The 18,453-nt window shown below is 36.9% G+C and overlaps 1 protein-coding gene across 6 annotated transcripts in view; it reads right to left on the minus strand.

Annotated features, from left to right (window-relative positions):
• ZMYM4 (zinc finger MYM-type containing 4) overlaps positions 1-18,453 on the minus strand; it is a 139,340-nt gene that overhangs the window by 73,142 nt on the left and 47,745 nt on the right. For all 6 annotated transcript variants that reach the window (XM_029947753.1, XM_029947752.1, XM_029947751.1 and 3 more), the window contains one exon: positions 10,519-10,564. In XM_029947753.1, coding sequence (XP_029803613.1) covers positions 10,519-10,564 — 46 coding nt within the window. The remainder of the gene's footprint in view (positions 1-10,518; positions 10,565-18,453) is intronic.

Genomic DNA, 18,453 nt, shown 5'->3' on the forward strand with positions numbered 1-18,453 from the left:
CAAGAAGATGTGGTATATATTCACGATGGAGTACTACATGGCAATGAGAGGGAATGACATATGGCCCTTCGTAGGAAAGTGGATGGACCTTGAGGGTGTCATGCTGAGTGAAGTAAGCCAGGCAGAGAAGGACAGAAACCATATGTTTGCACTCATAGGTCTAGCAGGAAAACAAGAGAGACCTAATGGAGAACCAGGGAGAACGGAGGAGGGAGAGAGTTGGGGAGAGAGAGGGATGCAAAACTTGAGAGACTACTGAATGCTGAGAATGAACTGAGGGTTGTGGGGGAAGGGGGAGGGGGGAAAGGAGGTGGTGGTGATGGTGGAGGGCACTTGAGGGGAAGAGCACTGGGTGTTGTATGGAAAACAATTTGACAATAAAATATTATGGAGAGAAAAAAATAAATAAATAGTGCTGACTCAACAGATATCCACGCACAAAAATTATACATTTTGACTTTTACATTACACTATGTAAAAAAACTAACCTGAAGTAGATGATGACTCTAATTGTAAATGCTAAGGCTAAAAGTATAAAGCTTAGGAGTATTCATGATCTTGGGATAGATTTCTTAGAACACAAAGAACAGATCACACAAACATAGTAGTAGTAATAATAATAATAAAATAAGACTTCATCAAAATTTAAATCTTGTGCTTTTCAAGGACACCACTGAGGGGCACCTGGGTGGTTTAGTCTGTGATCTGTCTGACGTAGACTCAGTTCATGATCTCACAGTCCATGAGCTCGAGCCCCACGCGAGGCTCTGTGCTGACAGCTCAGAGCCTGGAGCTTGCCTCAGAATCTGTGTCCCCGTCTCTCTCTGCCCCTCCCCTGCTTGCACTCTGTCTGTCTGTGTCTCTTTCTCTAACATAAACATCAAAAAAAAAAAATTTCAAGGACACCACTGAGATCATGAAAAGGCAAGTCACAAAATGGATGGATGAATATGAAGGGATTAATAGACACAGATAGATGGAGATAGATATCCCCATAGATGTCAATCTACTGATCTACACAACAGGAGACTTGTATCCAAAACATATAAAGAAGCTTTACAACCTAATACCAAAAAGACAACCAAACTGAAAAATGGCCAGTAATTTGAACAGACACTTCACAAAAGAACATTAAGAATGGCCAAAACACACAATAAAAAGATATTCCACATCATTAACAGGGAAATGCAAATTAAAACCACAATGAGATGCCATGTCCTTTCCACTAAATTACCTCTAATTCAAAAGACAAAGAGACCACTTAAATGAAATGGACAAAACTCCTTGAAAACTACAACTTACAGAACTGACATAAGGGACCACCTGCTGGCTCAGTCAGTTGAGCATGTCAAGACCTCGCAGTTCGCAAGTTCGAGCAAGCCCCACATCAGGCTCACTGTTGTCAGCTCAGAGCCCACTTTGGATTTGCAGAGCCTGCTTTAAATCCTCTGTCCCCTTCTCTCTGCCCCTGACCTGCTTGTGCTCTCTCTCTCATAAAAAAATAAACATCAGAAAAATTGTTAAGAGTCTGTTTCTTGGTTTCTCTCTAACTTAAACAAAAAAAGACAAAACATAAAATACGAAAAACTTGATGTTCTCTTTGAAAACTTTAATTCAGGGGCGTCTGGGTGGCTCAGTCGGTAAAGCGTCCAGCTTCAGCTCAAGCCATGATCTCACGGTTCGTGGGTTCAAGCCTGCATCAGACTCTGTGCTGACAGCTAGCTCAGAGCCTGGAGCCTGCTTCAGATTCGGTATCTCCCTCTCTCTCTGACCCTCCCCTGCTCGCACCATCTATGTCTCTCAAAAATAAATAAAAAACATTAAAAAATTTAAAAATTAAAAAAAAACTTTAATTCATAACTTACAATCTCACCCCAAGAAATCTCCAAGCCCAGATAGTTTCATAGGTGAATTGTAGATAACATTTAATAAAGCTACATACAACTCTAATAGTAAACTTTATTAGGAAAATCCTTAACAAAATATTAACAAACTAAATCCAGTAATACATAAACACAAATATTCTTCAACCATTCCATAAGGTAAAATAGGAATATTAAAAAGAAAATGTAATAAGACTAAGCCTATGTGACAGAAACTAACAACAATTCGCCCTAAATAACAAAATATCAGAACTACTTAACTGGAGTTAATTACAGGTAACAAATACCATGATTTTTGTTTACTGTAATCCCATAATTTATAGCAAAGATAGTTATATAATTTGGGCAGTAACAGAAAAAGAAAATATTTTCAGTTGATATGGCTTCATGTCTGGACAACTACAGACTCAAATTTTAAAAGTCTACTATATCTAATGAGGGAATTCAGTAAGATAGCTAAGCTATTCTTGCAATAACGACCTACAAATGAAAACAATACTCTATTTGCAAAGGTGACAAATAAGATACTTAACAAATGACACAAGAAAAACACAATACATATTACCTGACCACCATAAAATTTAAGTAAATAGCATGAAACAAAATCTGTATAATAAAAATACATTCTTCTAAAAGTAATATATAAATACATGATTTTTACAATTTTTTTTTGAGAGTAAGCGCACATACATGAAAGGGAGAGTCAGAGGGAAAGACGGAATCCCAAGGAGGCCCCATGCCCAGGCTGGAGCCCAAAGCGGGGCTCAATCTCAGAATCCTGGGATGATGACCTGAGTCAAAATCAAGAGTCAGGCACTTAACCAACTGAGCCACCCAGGTGCCCCTGAATGCATTTTTAATTAGAATGCAACAGAGTAATTTGGGAAATTGAATAAAATTGTATTAAAATTTAATAGCGCCATTTGCAATGACATGGATGATGCTAGAGAGTATAATGTTGAGTGAAATAATTGAGTCAGTCTGAGAAATACAAATACCACATGATTTCAATCATATGCAGAATTTAAGAAACAAAACAAGTAAAGGGAAAAACAATATGAGACAAATCAAGAAACACATTCTTTATTATAGACAACAAACTGACGGTTACCAGATGGGAAGGGAAGGGAGAGGCAGAGATGGGTAAAACAGGTGAAGATAAAAGAGTACACTTGTAATAAGCACATGGTAATATATGGAACTGCTGATTACTATATTGTGCACCTGAAACTAATATAATGTTGTATGCTAACTAACCAGAATTAAATTTAAAACTTAGGGGAAAAAAGATAAACTTGGTACGATTCAACCATTTTAATCCTATGTATTTACATAAGAGAAATAAAAACCTTTCCACAAAAATATAAAATACAATAAATTTAATAGAGAGATAGCTTAAAGAAAAGTGTTAATTTAAATTTTTTTTTGTTTATTCATTTTTTTAATGTTTTACTTATTTTTGATACAGAGAAAGACAGAGCATGAGAGGGGGAGGGGCAGAGAGAGACACACAGAATCAGAAGCAGTCTCCAGGCTCTGAGCTGTCAAGCCCAGAGCCCGATGTGGGGCTTGAACCCAAGAACGTGAGATCATGACCAAAGCCAAAGTCAGAGGAAACCGACTGAGCCACCCATGTGCCCCTGTTTATTCATTTTTGAGAAACAGAAAGAGACAGAGTGCAAGCAAGAAGGGCAAAGAGAGAGGGAGATACATAATCCAAAGCAGGAATAGGCAAAGTAGGGGCGCCTGGGTGGATCAGTCGGTTAAGTGTCCAGCTTAGGCTCAGGTCATGATCTCACGGTTTCGTGGGTTCGAGCCCCGCATCAGGTTCTGTGCTGACAGCTAGCTCAGAGCCTGGAGCCTGCTTCGGATTCTGTGTCAACCACTCTCCTGACCCCTCCCCTCCTCGCACTGTCTCTCTCTGTCTCTCAAAAATAAATGAAAAACATTTAAAAATTTTTCTAAAGAATAGGCAAAATATTCCTAAACAACAATTCTCTGGGATATGAACTATCAGATGATCAAGATTTACTATATATCAAACTCATTAAAAACAACAAAGTACTGGTACAGGAATAAACAGCCTAACTGAAAATGTGGAACAAAGCCCAGATACACATTATAGAGTATCTTTGGAAATCACCAAGGAAAGGAAACAGAACTTGATAAATGGTGGTGAGACCATTTGTTAGCAGTATAGGAAAAAAAAAAATTATTTCCCTAACCCAAGCCATATAAAAAATTCAAGAGCTACTTGTTAAAGGCAAAATCAATAATATTTCATGAAATAATATGTAGTCTTTCTGATCTCAGCCAAGATACGGTTTTTCCTGAAGAAAAAAAATTTTAAGTAAACCATAAAGGAAAAGATTCACCCATTTACTATGATTCAATTGCATTAAAATTAAATTCTGGGGCACCTGGGTGGTTCAGTCAGTTAAGCATGTGACTCTCAGTTTTGGCTCAGGTCATGATCTCACAGTTTCATGAATTACTCTAGTAAGTGCAGAGCCTGCTTGGGATTCTCTCTCTCCCCTTCTCTCCTGCTCATACTGTCTCTGTCTCTCTCAAAATAAAGAAATGAATTTTTAAAAAACTGAATTTTGCTAATGCAAAACTTTTAAAAGTCATGAATTAGGAGAAGTTATTTGCATAACCATAACTGACAAATTTATTCTTCAGGATATTTAGATAAGTCCTGCATTTCAGTTAAGAAAAAACCAATAACCCAACAGCAAATGGGCAATAGATTGATTTAATTAGGCATTCTGCCAAAGAGAAATCAGAAATGGCTAAAAAAACATGAAAAGTAGTCAACTAAATTATGAAAGAAATAAAAAAATTTTAATATTAATTCCATATTATACCTACCAAACTGACAAAATTTTAAAGTCTGATAGTGTCAAGTGTTGGTCAGATGCCAAAACTCTAATTAATGACTCTAGTGACCAAAACTCTAACCACAATGTATAAATGTAAATTATCTAAGTTTTGGATTTCCAGTAAAGTTGAGAACGGACACAGCCTACGCCTGAGCAATAACCTTCCCATATACACCTTATAAGAGTAGGTAAACTATGCCTGCATGCCAAATCCAGAAGCCACCTGGTTTTTGTGGGGCAGTGGTAAGGAGGGTTTGTACAACCCATGAGCTAAGAATAGTTTCCACATCTTTAAATGGTTGGAAAAAAACATCAAAAGAAATGCATTTTCTGACACATGGAAAATTGCATTAAATTCAAAATTCAGGGTCCTTGGTTTTACTGCAAACACATTAATTCCTTTTCATACATGCTACAAATGCAAAGTTGAGTTGTTACAATATAAACAGTAGGACCTGTGACTACATTAAGACACAGGTTATGCTTCCATCACAGCAATTTATCAGTGTTGACAAGAAGATCTGTAACATTTTCTACTGGGCTCATGGAGTAAAGCGGAAGTAACAGACTTTTCAATACTGTGAACAATTAAGGAATAACAATTTTAGATCATTTTCCAAAATAACAATCCATGTACTTTCTACAATTTGATTTCTAGGGTCCTAAAATAAAGAAACTGTATCCCAACAAATACAGGTAGGGAATTTTTGAAGTATGCTCCTATTGAACTGGAGATCAAAGAAGCCCAACTGAAAGAACTGGACTGACAGGGACAATTGTGGACTGAACAAAAGTTCTTTGGAAAAGGGCTATTTTGAGGGGCGCCTGGATGCTTCAGTCGGCTGAGTGTCCAATTTTGGCTCAGGTCATGATCTCATCATTTGTGAGTTCAAATACCCGCACTGGTTTTGCTGCTGTCAGCCTCGTGCCTGCTTCAGATCCTCTGTCTCTGTCTCTCTGTCTGTCTGTCTCGCTCTCTCCCTGCCCCTCCCCCACTGGTGCTCTCTTTCTCAAAAGTAAATAAACTTTTATGTGGGGGGTTATTTTGAGGATTATGATTCTGACTTTAGAGAACTGCAGTGATTGGCAGTAAAAGGAATCACATGTAAAATTCCTTAAATAAAAATTTATTGGGGCGCCTAGGTGGCTCAGTTGGTTAAGCATCCAACTCTTGATTTTGGCTGAGATCTTCATCTCATGATTCATGGGTTCAAGCCCCACGTCAGGCTCCGTGTTGATCGCACAGAACCTGCTTGAGATTATCTATCTCCCTCTCTCTTTGCCCTTCCCCCACTCGCACTCTCTCTCAAAATAAATAAAATAAAACAAAATAAAAATATTGACTTTAAATAAATTTGAAAAAGAAAGAAAAAAAAAGAAACAGTATGACCTATAAAGACTAAAATATTTTCTGTGTGGCCTGTCAGAGAAACAGTTTGCCAATTGCTGACTTAAGAAATAGATTGTAGGGGCACCTGGGTGGCTCAATCAGTTGAGTGTCCACCTTCAACTCACGTCATGATTTTGGGGTTTGTAAGACCAAACCCCACATCAAGCTTACTGCTGTTGGCCTGTTGGTGCAAAGCCTGCTTCAGATCCTCTGTTCCCCTCTCTGCCCCTTCCCTACTTGTGCTCTCCCAAAAATTAATACCAAAAACAAGAGATTTTAAACTTGTTTTTGATAGGGACACGTGGGTGGCTCAGTCAGTGAAAGGTCTGACTCTTGCTATCAGCTCAAGTCATGATCTTACATTTCATGAGATCAAGCCCCCACGCCAGGCTCTGTGCTGACAGTATGGAGCCTGCTCTGGCTCATTTTCTCTTTTTTCTCTGTCCCTCCTCTGCTTATGTTTTCTCTCTAAATAGTTTCTTTTTAATATTTAAAATATAAACTAGTTTTTGACAGAGACCCATCATAATAAATACATTTTACACTGAATTCCACACATGGTACTTTCTTGTATATATCCTGAAATACATAAAATAATGTTCATAGATTAAAGACATAACAGAAGAACAAGAAACAAGAAGTATATAAACTTTAGAATGATTTTAAAGTTGTGATCTATTTTAAGCAGAAGTCCTAAAACTATGAAACACTTGAACACACACATACATATACAAACACACAGCACAGCTTCATGTCATTGAATTTGGCAATAATTTCTTGGATATGACAACAAAAACACAGGCAATAAGAGCAAAAATAAATTGGACATCAAATTTCAAAAACTTTTGTGCATCAAAAGAACCATCAACAGAGTGAAAAGGCAACATACAGAATGGGAAAAAAACATTTGAAATAATATATCTGATTAGGAGTTAATATCAAGAATATATAAAGAATTCCTAGAAATCAACACCAACAAAAAAATCAAATAACCCAAAACAAAAACAGGCAAAGGACATTAATAGACATTTCTCCAAAAATATACAAGAGTCAACAGCCTATGAAAAGATGCTCAACATCACTAATTATTAGAGAAATTAAAACAAAAACAACAATGAGATATCAACCACCTCACACCCTCTAGGGTGGCTACTATCAAAAACACAGAAAAGCAGAAGTGTTGGCAAAGACATAAAGAAATTTTAATCCTGTGTAATGCTAGTGCAAATTTAAGATGATACAAATCACATCTGAAAATAGTATGGCAGTTCCTCAAAAAATTGAAAACAGTATTCTATAAACCAGCAATCCCCATTTCTGAATATATCCAAGAAAAATGAAAGCAGGATCTTAAAGAGAGATTTGCACACTCATGCTCGCTGCAGCATTATTAATACTAGCCAAAAGTGTTAGCAACCTAAATGCCCATCAACAGAAGAATGGATAAACAAAGTGGTCTACCATACAATGGAATATTATTCAGTCTTAAAAAGGAAGACATTCTGACACGTTACAACATGGATAAACCTTTAGGGAGAAATGGAATTTTTATACCTATAAAAATTTCAGTTTTGCAAGATAAAAAGTTCTAGAGATCTGTTGCACAACAATCTCAATATACTTAAAATACTGAATTATACACTTAAAAATAATTAAGGTGGTAAATTTAACATTATATATTTTTACTATAATTTTTAACAATAAATAAATTGTATTTAATAAATAAATACAGTGATGAATGAATGAGAGCTACATGCAACAGTTCAGTCAAATCTCAGGAATATATCTTTAAAAAAAGAAATGGTAACGTACACAGTGTAATTCAAAAACAATACAAAATCCATTAATAAGCAAAACTAACCAATCTCTTGATTAATAAGGTAAATGTGGTAAAAGCTATGAAGAAATGCAAGGAAGTAAGCAAAATTGAGGATAATGGCTCTATAGAGAGAAGAACAGAACGGGACTGAGGGACTGGCATGAAAGGCATGATCATGCACATTTTTCTACAGCTGGGTGGTAAAGCCAGGGGTTTTTATTTTTAATGTATCTCACATGTTATAAATATTTTTGTGTTTATGTAAGACTTTTTAAAAATATTTTCCTAAATACTCCAATAAACTCTAGGATAACATACGTTCAGAGGGTAAGGAAAATTTTTTTAATCCAAGACTGAAGATCATGATGTTAAAAAAGACCAAATATTTTATGTTAAAAACACTTGTTTAGGAAAAGATGACACAAGGAAAAAGAAACAAAACAAGGGAAATCAAACCTATCTACTTCATTATTAAAAGAAGTTTAAGTTACCTTTTCTAAAAGATAAATTTCCTGAGTGAATGTCTTTTTCAAAGTATACTTGAATTTTCTCTGATTTACCCTTTGCCATGCCTACTATGACTCCACTTAACAACTGTGATTACGATATTTTAAAAAAGCCTATAACTTGTCATGAAAAAATACTTTAAGAAATGGGCAAAGGGTATTCATTTATTTAACAACTATTTATAATTTGACAATATAGCGGAACCAGTCCCAATGTTGAAATTATTAAAAACTTCTTAAATTCAAGTTCAACAGCAGTTAAGAAAATGCAGAATAAAGTTAACACTGTGCTATTTCACATCCATCAGATTGCCAAACATGAAGAAGAGCTATAATGGACATTAATAAGGTGAGGAGGTGTTCTTATACGTTTCTGATGAAAATCTAAGACATTCAAGTTTTGAAAAGCATGCCAGCAACATCTATTAAAATTACACATACCCTTTTACCAAACAATGCCCACTCTTTGTAATCTATGCACACGTATAAAAGTAATAATATAAGGGGCGCCTGGGCGGCTCAGTGGGTTAAGCATCCGACTCCGGCTCAGGTCATGATCTCATAGCTCCTGAGTTCAATCTCCATGTTGGGCTCTGTGTTGACAGCATTTAAACATTTAAAAAAAATTTTTTTTTAAAGTGAGGCCTGATTATCTTCTTCACTTGAATCTGAGCAGGCTTGTGACTCCCTCACAGCCGAAACAATGTAGTAGGATGTAGTAGAGACACTGTGCGACTTCTGATGGTAGCTCAGAAAAGATGCAGATTCTGCTACAATCACTGAATTACTCTTTTGCTGGGAGCCTGAGCCACCATAGGAGAAGTCTACCTGGAGGCCACCATGCTATAAGGAAGGCAAGGCTACAGGGAGAACATGTACAGGGGCTCAAGTTAGTAGTTCCAGTTTTTGTGCTCCCATAGCCCAGATTAGACAGGAAGGACCGTCCAGACTACTTCAAGACCACTAATGATCAGGAGAGCCGGTTACCTCTCAATATGTACTCCAAAAAAACCTGTTGTCTCTCAAAAAAATATTAACAAATGAATTCCAAAGAAGGTACTCACAGATCCTACTAATGAGACTTTAAAAACAAAAAATAGAAATGCATATTTTCCTTGACTTAGTAGCTCTAGATGACAAAATTTATCCTTCTAAACAAGTACACAAACATCCTTTGATGGTTCTACACTTCTGTTCTTAGAATTTATTCTACAGCAAAGGATACACTCCCTTTGTCTATCTCAATAGAGGCAGACAAAAATGTGCATAGGAATACATACCCAATATTGTTTGTAATACCGAAAAACTGAAAATCAGAATACACATATATAAAAAAGAGGAAGTTGGTTAAATAATAATACAGCCATACAATAAAATACCAAGTAGCCATCAGAAAGGATGCATTGGGTCAAAATCCACCGACATAGAGACATGTTTAGGCAGGTGAATGAAAAAAGTAAGAACAGTATCCACATGATCCCTACAAACATACATAAATCCCTACCTGTCATACACAGATCTATATACATCCCTAGAAAAAAGTCTGGAAAGATATATATTAAACTTTTTAAAGTGGTTATCTTTAGAGAATAATAAAGACAAAGGCTTTCATTTTCTGTTTTCATTTTTGTATTATAAAATGTATTACTTTTATAATCATAAAAAACAATAAAAAAATTCTAAGAGAATCATGTAACACAGAATATAAACAGAAAATTAAGAGACCCTGTAAACAAAGTAGAAATCTTTACTGAATGGTTAAGTATAAACTTCTATATGGTTAATATATACACAAAGCTTGGCTATATTTCAACATTAATATCTGTGAGAATAAAAATATTTACTAAAACAGAAAAACTCCAATTGAGATTAACTTAGTGAAAATACTAATAGAGTGATGATTTCTAAACTTAACTGAACCATTGCATTAATCAGCCCTAACTAAACACTATATGATAAACACTGATAAATGCTCTGTCTAGACTCACTTATTATCTATCCAAAGACATGACTGATTTTTTTCTAAAGTGGTACTTACAGTTCTCTACAATTTCATCAAAAACTGCACCAGTTTTCTGCTCAAACTGAAAAAGCAAAAAAGGAAAAAGAAAAGTAACATTACTGTCACATTCTATCACACTTTCTGTTATCCCTCCTCACTCCCCCAGAACTGTAATTGTCAACCCAAAGTATACAAATTCACAACATAAACAAAATACTGCCAGAGTAAAATATAATTTAGAATGAATCATGTGAAAACCCCCAAATCAAAAGCAAAGAGACAAATACATACCCTAATATTAAAAAAAACTAATTCTTAAATCACTTTGCAGCACTAAATACAGTTGTGTATATTTATAATATAATAATAAAGACAGCCAACATTTATTGAGAACTAATACAAAACTTCCAATCAAAATTACACAGAACAATCAGCATCAATCAAATAGGTTTTTAGCTGTTCTTCAAATGAAAGTTAGCCATGTTATAGGAATGGTTCCTACTGCAGTATGTTAGGCCCTAGGACAGAAGCAGAGCCAAGTCCGAGGTAATTTTGGATCTTTAAAACAGAGAGGTAGGGGGGATGGTGACTAGCTCAGTTAGAAGAGCATGCAATCTCCAGGTCATGAGTTTGAACCCTATGTTTAGTACAGATATTACTTTAAAAATTTAATAAAAAATAGGGGTGCCTGGGTGGTTCAGTCAGTTAAGTGTCCAACTTCGGCTCAGGTCATCATCTCACCACTCATGGGTTCAAGCCCCGGATCAGGCTCTGTACAGACAGCTCAGAGCCTGGAGCCTACTTAGGATTCTGTGTCTCCCTCTCTCTCTCTGCCCATTCCCTGCTCGCTCGCTCTCTCTCTCTCTCTCTCTCTCTCTCAAAAATGAATAAATGTTAAAAAAAAAAAAAATAGGGGCACCTGAGTGGCTCAGGCTCAGTTGGTTAAGCACCCGACTCTTGGTTTCAAGTCAGGTCATGATATCACAGTTCATGAGTTTGAGCCCCATGTCAGGCTCTGCACTGACAGAGGGGAGCCTGCTTGAGATTGTTTCCCTCTCAGCCCACCCCTGCTTGCTTGCTCTCTCAAAAATAAACATTCTTTTAAAATAAAAATAAACAAACAAATAAATAAATAAATAGAAATTGGGGGGCAAGGGGAGTGGAGTACAACAAAAGCAACTCCACCCAAGAGTTAAAGACACTCACATGCTCCACCCCTAGTCTGTAAAGTCCTCCTCATTTTGGCAAGTGTGAGCATTCCAGTCTCTTGCTTTCCTGCCTACTACTCATCAATGAGGCAAGAACACAAGGAATGCTGCTTCTTGATAAACTTTGCCCACTAAAACCCAGAGTGGATCTCCCCATTCAAGGGACAAACTTTTAAGAAAAAAAACAACCACCTAGACACCTGTGTAACTACAGAGGAAGCACAAGAGCTGGCTATAGCAATTAATGGTATCTGAGGACGCCTGAGTGGCTCAGTCGTTAAGCATCTGACTTCAACTCAAGTTGTGATCTTACATTTCATGAGTTCAAGTCCCACTTCTCTCTCTTCCCCCACCCCGCCCCTCCTGGGATATTGTCTGTCGGTCTGTCTCTCTCTCTCTCTCTCTCTCTCTCTCTCCCTCCCTCCCTCCCTCCCCTCTTCATTCCTGCACTTGCTCTCTCACGCGCGCATGTGTGCTCTCTCAAAAAATAAATAAATAAATAAAAGTCTCTGAGATGTATAAATGTACAGAGACGACCAATGACCCCAGGTTTCTGAAATAAACTGTGTGAAGGAGAAGGTTCAAGTGAATAAACCGAACTACCACTCTAGGAAGAAACAATTAATTTACAAAAAGGAAATTTCTAAAATGTATTTTAAGTGGTATCTGAGGTATCTGAGAGGCTAGAGATGCAGAAAAAAAACTAAAAGCAATCAAGAAAAGGAGACAAGAGAATATTCAGAAACGGGAAAATGACCGCAAAAATTAAACTTTTATTGGTAAGGCTAGTGATAAAGTTCTCAGTTGGAAAAAAAAATAAAACAAAGCCAAAAAGAGCTAGAAAAGATATTTTATGATGCCACGTTAAGACTGAACCAGCAGGTCTAAGAACAATCTCAAAAGCATCCCCAAAGGAGAGAACAATGGAAAGGTGAAATGATAGAAGAAAGGTTTCCTGAACAAATATCTGAGACTGAAAGGGCCCACCATCTCCAAGAGGAGATGAAAAAAAGGTACATCCTGGTGAAATTTCAGAATCCCAAACAAGAAGAGAGGGGGAATAAAAAGAAGTATAGCCTACTTGATTCATAAACATATTAAACACACTGACCTCAACCATATAAAGATGAAAAAGAAAGCAAAATAGTAAAGGCCACTCCACCTACCAACCAGCCAACAAGTTATGCTCCAGAATAAAAGAGAAATGGGCCATGTGACTTGGCAAGCCAAACAATGAAACACTTTGTCTGCACTGAGTGGGACAAGTGTTTAAAGATAATGTACGGCTTGTACAATACCACCCTGGACACTGTGCATGCACAACCAAAAAACTATATTCTTACTCAATGATAAACGATAAAATACAGCAGTGGCATTACCAAGGGTGGCATATCTATACTTTATGGGTGACGTAAAGGGATTTTCTAATGTAATTTGGATTACGTACCATTTCATTTTGTGAACTGATTAAAAACCCAAGAAGGGATAATACAATCTTGTAATTTAGTCTAAGATAAGATTTTGTTCTATAAGAAACAAGAATCAAGCTGGTATTACACCTCTGCAAGGTGAACACAAAAGATCAATGATTTTCACATTCTAAAAAGAAAAAAAAATCCTAGGAATTAAGACCACTCAAATATTAGTACGAAAAATATTTAACAAAATGGAAACTAAATACATTAATTGAAATTATACAGACACAAGAAACAGGAGCAACTGATTATGACTCAGTAGAAATGAAAAAGATGGTAAGAAATCAGAAGACATGCTTCAAAAGACACTCTTTTGCGAGACAAAAATTCTAGGATTCAGGGGCGCCTGGGTGGCTCAGTCCGTTAAGCCTCTGGCTTCGGCTCAGGTCAGATCTCATGTTCGTGGTTTCAAGCCCCGCATCAGGCTCCGTGCTGACGGCTAGCTCAGAGCCAGGAGCCTGCTTCAGATTCTGTGTCTCTTTCTCTCTCTGCCCCTCCCCCTCTCATGCTCCGTCTCTCTCTGTATCAAAAATAAATAAAACATTAAAAAATATATTTAAAAAAATTCTAGGATTCAATGATCTTCTCTATGGCTCAGAACAAAACCTCTGTTTTCTTACTTCCCCCTCTCTTCCTCCCTCTCAAACAGAAAACAAAAACAAAGACTAAATATATTGCAACTGATGCCAAACAATTCACAGGTTTGTTTACAATAGATACAGAATCTTCCAGCAAGTCCTTTGTTGACAACAGGTACATAGATTAGAGCCACCCTAAGGCTGAGGAGAAAGATCTGAGAACACTCTAATGAGTAAAGGATTGACTTTTTTTTTTTTAATGAAGTATAGTTGACACGATATTATATTAGCTTCAGGTGTACAATATAGTGATTCAACAACTTTTATGTTATACATTATGCTGTGCTCACCGTAAGTATAGCTACTGCAATCAATAATATACTATTAAAATACCATTGACTATATTCCATTTACTGTATCTTACATCTTCATGACCTATTCATTCTATAACTGGAAGCCTGTTACCTCCCACTACCCTTTACTGTTTTCCCAAATTCACCCCTCTGACAACCACCAGTTTGTTCTCTGTGTTTATGGGTCTGTTTATCCTCTTTGTTTGTTCATTTGGTTTATCAGATACCACATATAAGTGGGGTGCCTGGGTGGCTCAGTCAAATAAGTGTCAGACTCTGGATTTTGGTTCAGGTCATGATCTCCCAGTTTGTGAGATGTAGCCCTGTGTCGGGCTCTGCGCTATGAGCTACTTGGCATTCTCTCTCTCTCTACCCCTCCCCAACTCGCACATATTCTGTCAAAATATATAAACTTTTTAAGTAAAATCAAACAGTATTTGTCTTTCTCAGACATATTTCACTTAGCATAATACTCTCTTAGCCCATCCAAGTTGTTATAAATGGTAAGATCTCATTCTTTTCTATGGCTGAGTAATATTCCATTATGTACATATACCACATCTTTATCCATTCATCTATCAATAGACATTAAGGTTGCTTCCATATCTTGGCTACTGTAATTAATGCTCCAATAGACATAAGGTACATGGATCTTCTCAAAGTAATGTTTTCATTTGCTTTGGGTGAAGACCCAGTTGTGGAATTACTAGATCACATGGTACTTCTATTTTTCATTTTTCTGAGGAACCTCTATATTGTTTTCCACAGTAGCTATACCAATTTACATCCCCACCAACAGTGCACAAGGCCTCCTTTTCCTCTACAACCTCACCAATGCTTGTTTCTTTTGTTTTTTTATTTCAACTATTCTGACAGGTGTGAGGTGAGATCTCATTGTGATTTTGATTTGTATTTCCCTAGTGATTAGTGATATTGTGCATCTTTTCATGGGTTGGGTTGGCTATTTGTATGTCTTTGGGAAACTGTTCACATCCTCTGTCCATTTTTTAATCATATTATGTGTTTTCATGTTGTTATGTAAGTTCATTATATATCAGAGGTATTAACCCCTTGTGAGGTATATCATTTATAAATATCCTCTCCCATTCGATAGTATATTTTAATTTTGTTAGTTTCCTTCACTGTGCAAAAAGCTTTTTATTTTCCTGTGTTTTATTTTTTATTCCCTTGTTTGAAGAGACAAATCTAGAAAAAAGTTGCTAAGGCATAAATCGAAGAGATTACTGCTAATACTTTCTTCTAGGAGTTTTATGGTTCCAGTTCTCACATTTAGGTCCTTAATTCATTTTCACTTTATTTTTGTGTATGATGAAAGCAGTGGTCCCGTTTCATTTTTTTGAATGTAGCTGTCCAGTTTTCCCAGCACCACTTACTGAAGAGACTTTTTCCCCAAACTGTATATTGTTGCCTCCTTTGTCATAGATTAACTGACCAAGTGTGGGCTTGTTTCTGGACACTCTAGTCTGTTTCACTGACCTATGTGTCTACTTTTGTGCCAGTACCATACCGTTTTATTAAAGCTTTGTAGTAGATCTGGGTACAGGGCTTCCTTTCCACGTGATGAAAATGTTCTAAAATTGATTGTGGCTGCACAACTATAAAAACATTAAAAACCATTGAATTGTGCAACTCCTCAACAATGTGTAGGCAGGTAACATCAACACCGCTTTCAATTAAACTACAGGCAGGACTCCAAAACACCTATCTGGCCTATAATCTCACCAACTAGGTTAACAAAAAAACTATACAAAACACTTTGTTTTGTGATAATATAATGGTTTTACTAAACATCTATGAATGCTTACTGTCCAATCTGCATATTTATAGATAAGAAATTAGATCAAAGCAGGCACGAATTTTGCTTTGAAATTAATGACCTACTAGTCAACCCTCAGGTTTCATGAAAGATTTAACTGAATTTATTTAACTATTTATTTTTGAGAGACAGAGAGGGGCAGAGCACAAGTGGGGAAGGGGCAGAGAGAGAGGGAGACACAGAATCGGAGCAGGCTCCAGGCTCCAAGCCATCAGCACAGAGCCTGATGTGGGGCTTGAACCCATGAACCGTGAGATCATAACCTGAGCCGAAGCTGGACACCCAACCACGTGAGCCACTCAGGCGCCCCAGATTTAACTGAATTTAAAAGTCAAGCTAATTTTATTTTTAAGAGTCTGTAATAACTGATGTATATGCAAAGATTTTCTCAAAACTATGAAAACAAAAGCATAAATTTTAAAAATAAATTAACATGTGTGGATACTGACAAAAAAACACCAGTTCATTTTCAGTTGTTAAAACCATCCCATGGGTTCTGCCCATTAACTTCAAAACATGTAACCATCAGGGGAGCCTGGGTAGCTCAATCTGTTAAGCATCCAAATTCAGCTCAGGTCATCATCTCACAGTCTCTGGGTTCAAGAAATGCATCAAGCTCTGTGCTGACAGCTCAGAGCCTGGAGCCTGCTTCAGATTCTTTGTCTCCTTCTCTCTCTAAAATAAACATTAAAACCTTTTTCTTTATTAAAAATAAAACATGTAACTGTTATATACAAAAACTTATAAAATAAATGTTGTAACTTTAAGAGGTATGACAACACATTAGTTAAGGGCATGGGCTCCAGTCTCATACTGTTTGAGTTTGAAATTAACTCTGGCCACTTACCAGGTATGCAACTTTTAGCCTGAGATGTCCTCATCCATAAAATATACAGTGGCACCTAGTTCCCAGGATTGTTAGGATGATTAAAACAAACGCACAGAGCATGATGCTGAGCAAACCGTAAATGCACAATAAATGCAAGCTATTATTATCATACTAGTAAAAGATTATCTTCCCTTGGTTCTAAGATTAGGGTTCACTACAACATTTTGTTTGTAATAATATATCCACTCTTTAAAAGGAATCCACTGAGCAAATGACTCAGTCCCCTGTATTCCAAAATTTAAGCACTGGGGATAACGTACATTTTTACTTATAAAACAAAACACTCACATTCCCTAACCACCCACACCCACCTGCAAAAAAGTCACGATACCTAGACCAATAAATTTAATTTTTTAAAGTTAATGTCCAATTTTTCTATCCTTCATATATACATGATCACATAACTGATAGGATGAACAGAATACCATAACTAATAACATACCTAATACATGATGACAGAAGGACTAATGTCATAAACATTATCCTCCAACAGATGTTAATATTTGAGAGTTTATATGATAAACTCATTCAGTGACAACTAAGTAACAGACCAAGAGCTCTAAAACTGTTTGAGGAACTGAAGCAGGGTTTTTCAATAATTAAGTAGAGACTGAAAACTGTCAAATGTGCTTTATTTTCTTCCTTTCTAAAACCTACTATTTTCATGACTGGTCCCTTTTTCATTTTAGTGGTAGCCCGAGTACCCTAAAAGTCAAATGCGAACTCTCAAAACTAGGGGTTTTCCCCCGTTTCCTTCAACTGATCAACAGTAAGAACCTTCATTTCTATTTCTAAAACATCTTACTTAGTGTGTTAGATAAATCTCTACCATGATGAGGTATCCAGAGGTCAGGAAAAGCAAAGGAACTGTTCCTTAATTTAAGATCAGAAGGATGACTAAGAATCAATACAGGTGAAAAGGGGGGGTGCCCAAATGGCTCAGCTGGAAGAGCATGTGACTCTTGATCTTGGGGTTGTGACTCCTAGCCCCATGTTGGGTGTAGAGACTACTAAACAACAAAAAACTTCAAAATAGATGAAAAGTGAGAGAAGATTCAAGAAAAGAACAACAAATGTTAAAGGTTCTTAGCAGGATCAAGTAGAGAGAATTCAAGAGATAGAAAGGCTAGGTGAACCAGAATTCTGAGTAAAAGCAGGCCAGACTGTAAGATAAAGCTAACGACAACTCATAAGCTAAACACTGCAGGACATTCTTCATAGGCAGACATAATCCAGTTAGCTGAAAGCACCTCTATTTATGTCTATCATATCCATGTAATTGTTTTTTTTAATGTTTTTATTTTTGAGAGAGATGGGGGGAGGGAGGAAGGGAGAGAGAGGAAGAGAGAGAGCATGCGCGCACGCATGAGTGAACGGGAGAGGGGCAGAGAGAGAGGGGGCAGAGAGAGGGAGACACAGAATCCAAAACAGGCTCCATGCTCCAAGCTGGCAGCACAGAGCCCTTTGCGGGGCCTGGAACTTGGGAACAGCAAGATAATGACCTGAGCTGAAGTCAGATGCTTAACTGAGTCCCCAGGCACCCCACATCCATGTAATTGTTAATGTGCTCCCCTACACTCTCAAAACTGTTTCAGTTTCTTAGTTTGGTCACCCTAAGTATTAGTCATGTT

Source organism: Suricata suricatta, chromosome 8 (genome assembly GCF_006229205.1).
Source record: "Suricata suricatta isolate VVHF042 chromosome 8, meerkat_22Aug2017_6uvM2_HiC, whole genome shotgun sequence".
NCBI classification, from domain to species: domain Eukaryota; kingdom Metazoa; phylum Chordata; class Mammalia; order Carnivora; family Herpestidae; genus Suricata; species Suricata suricatta.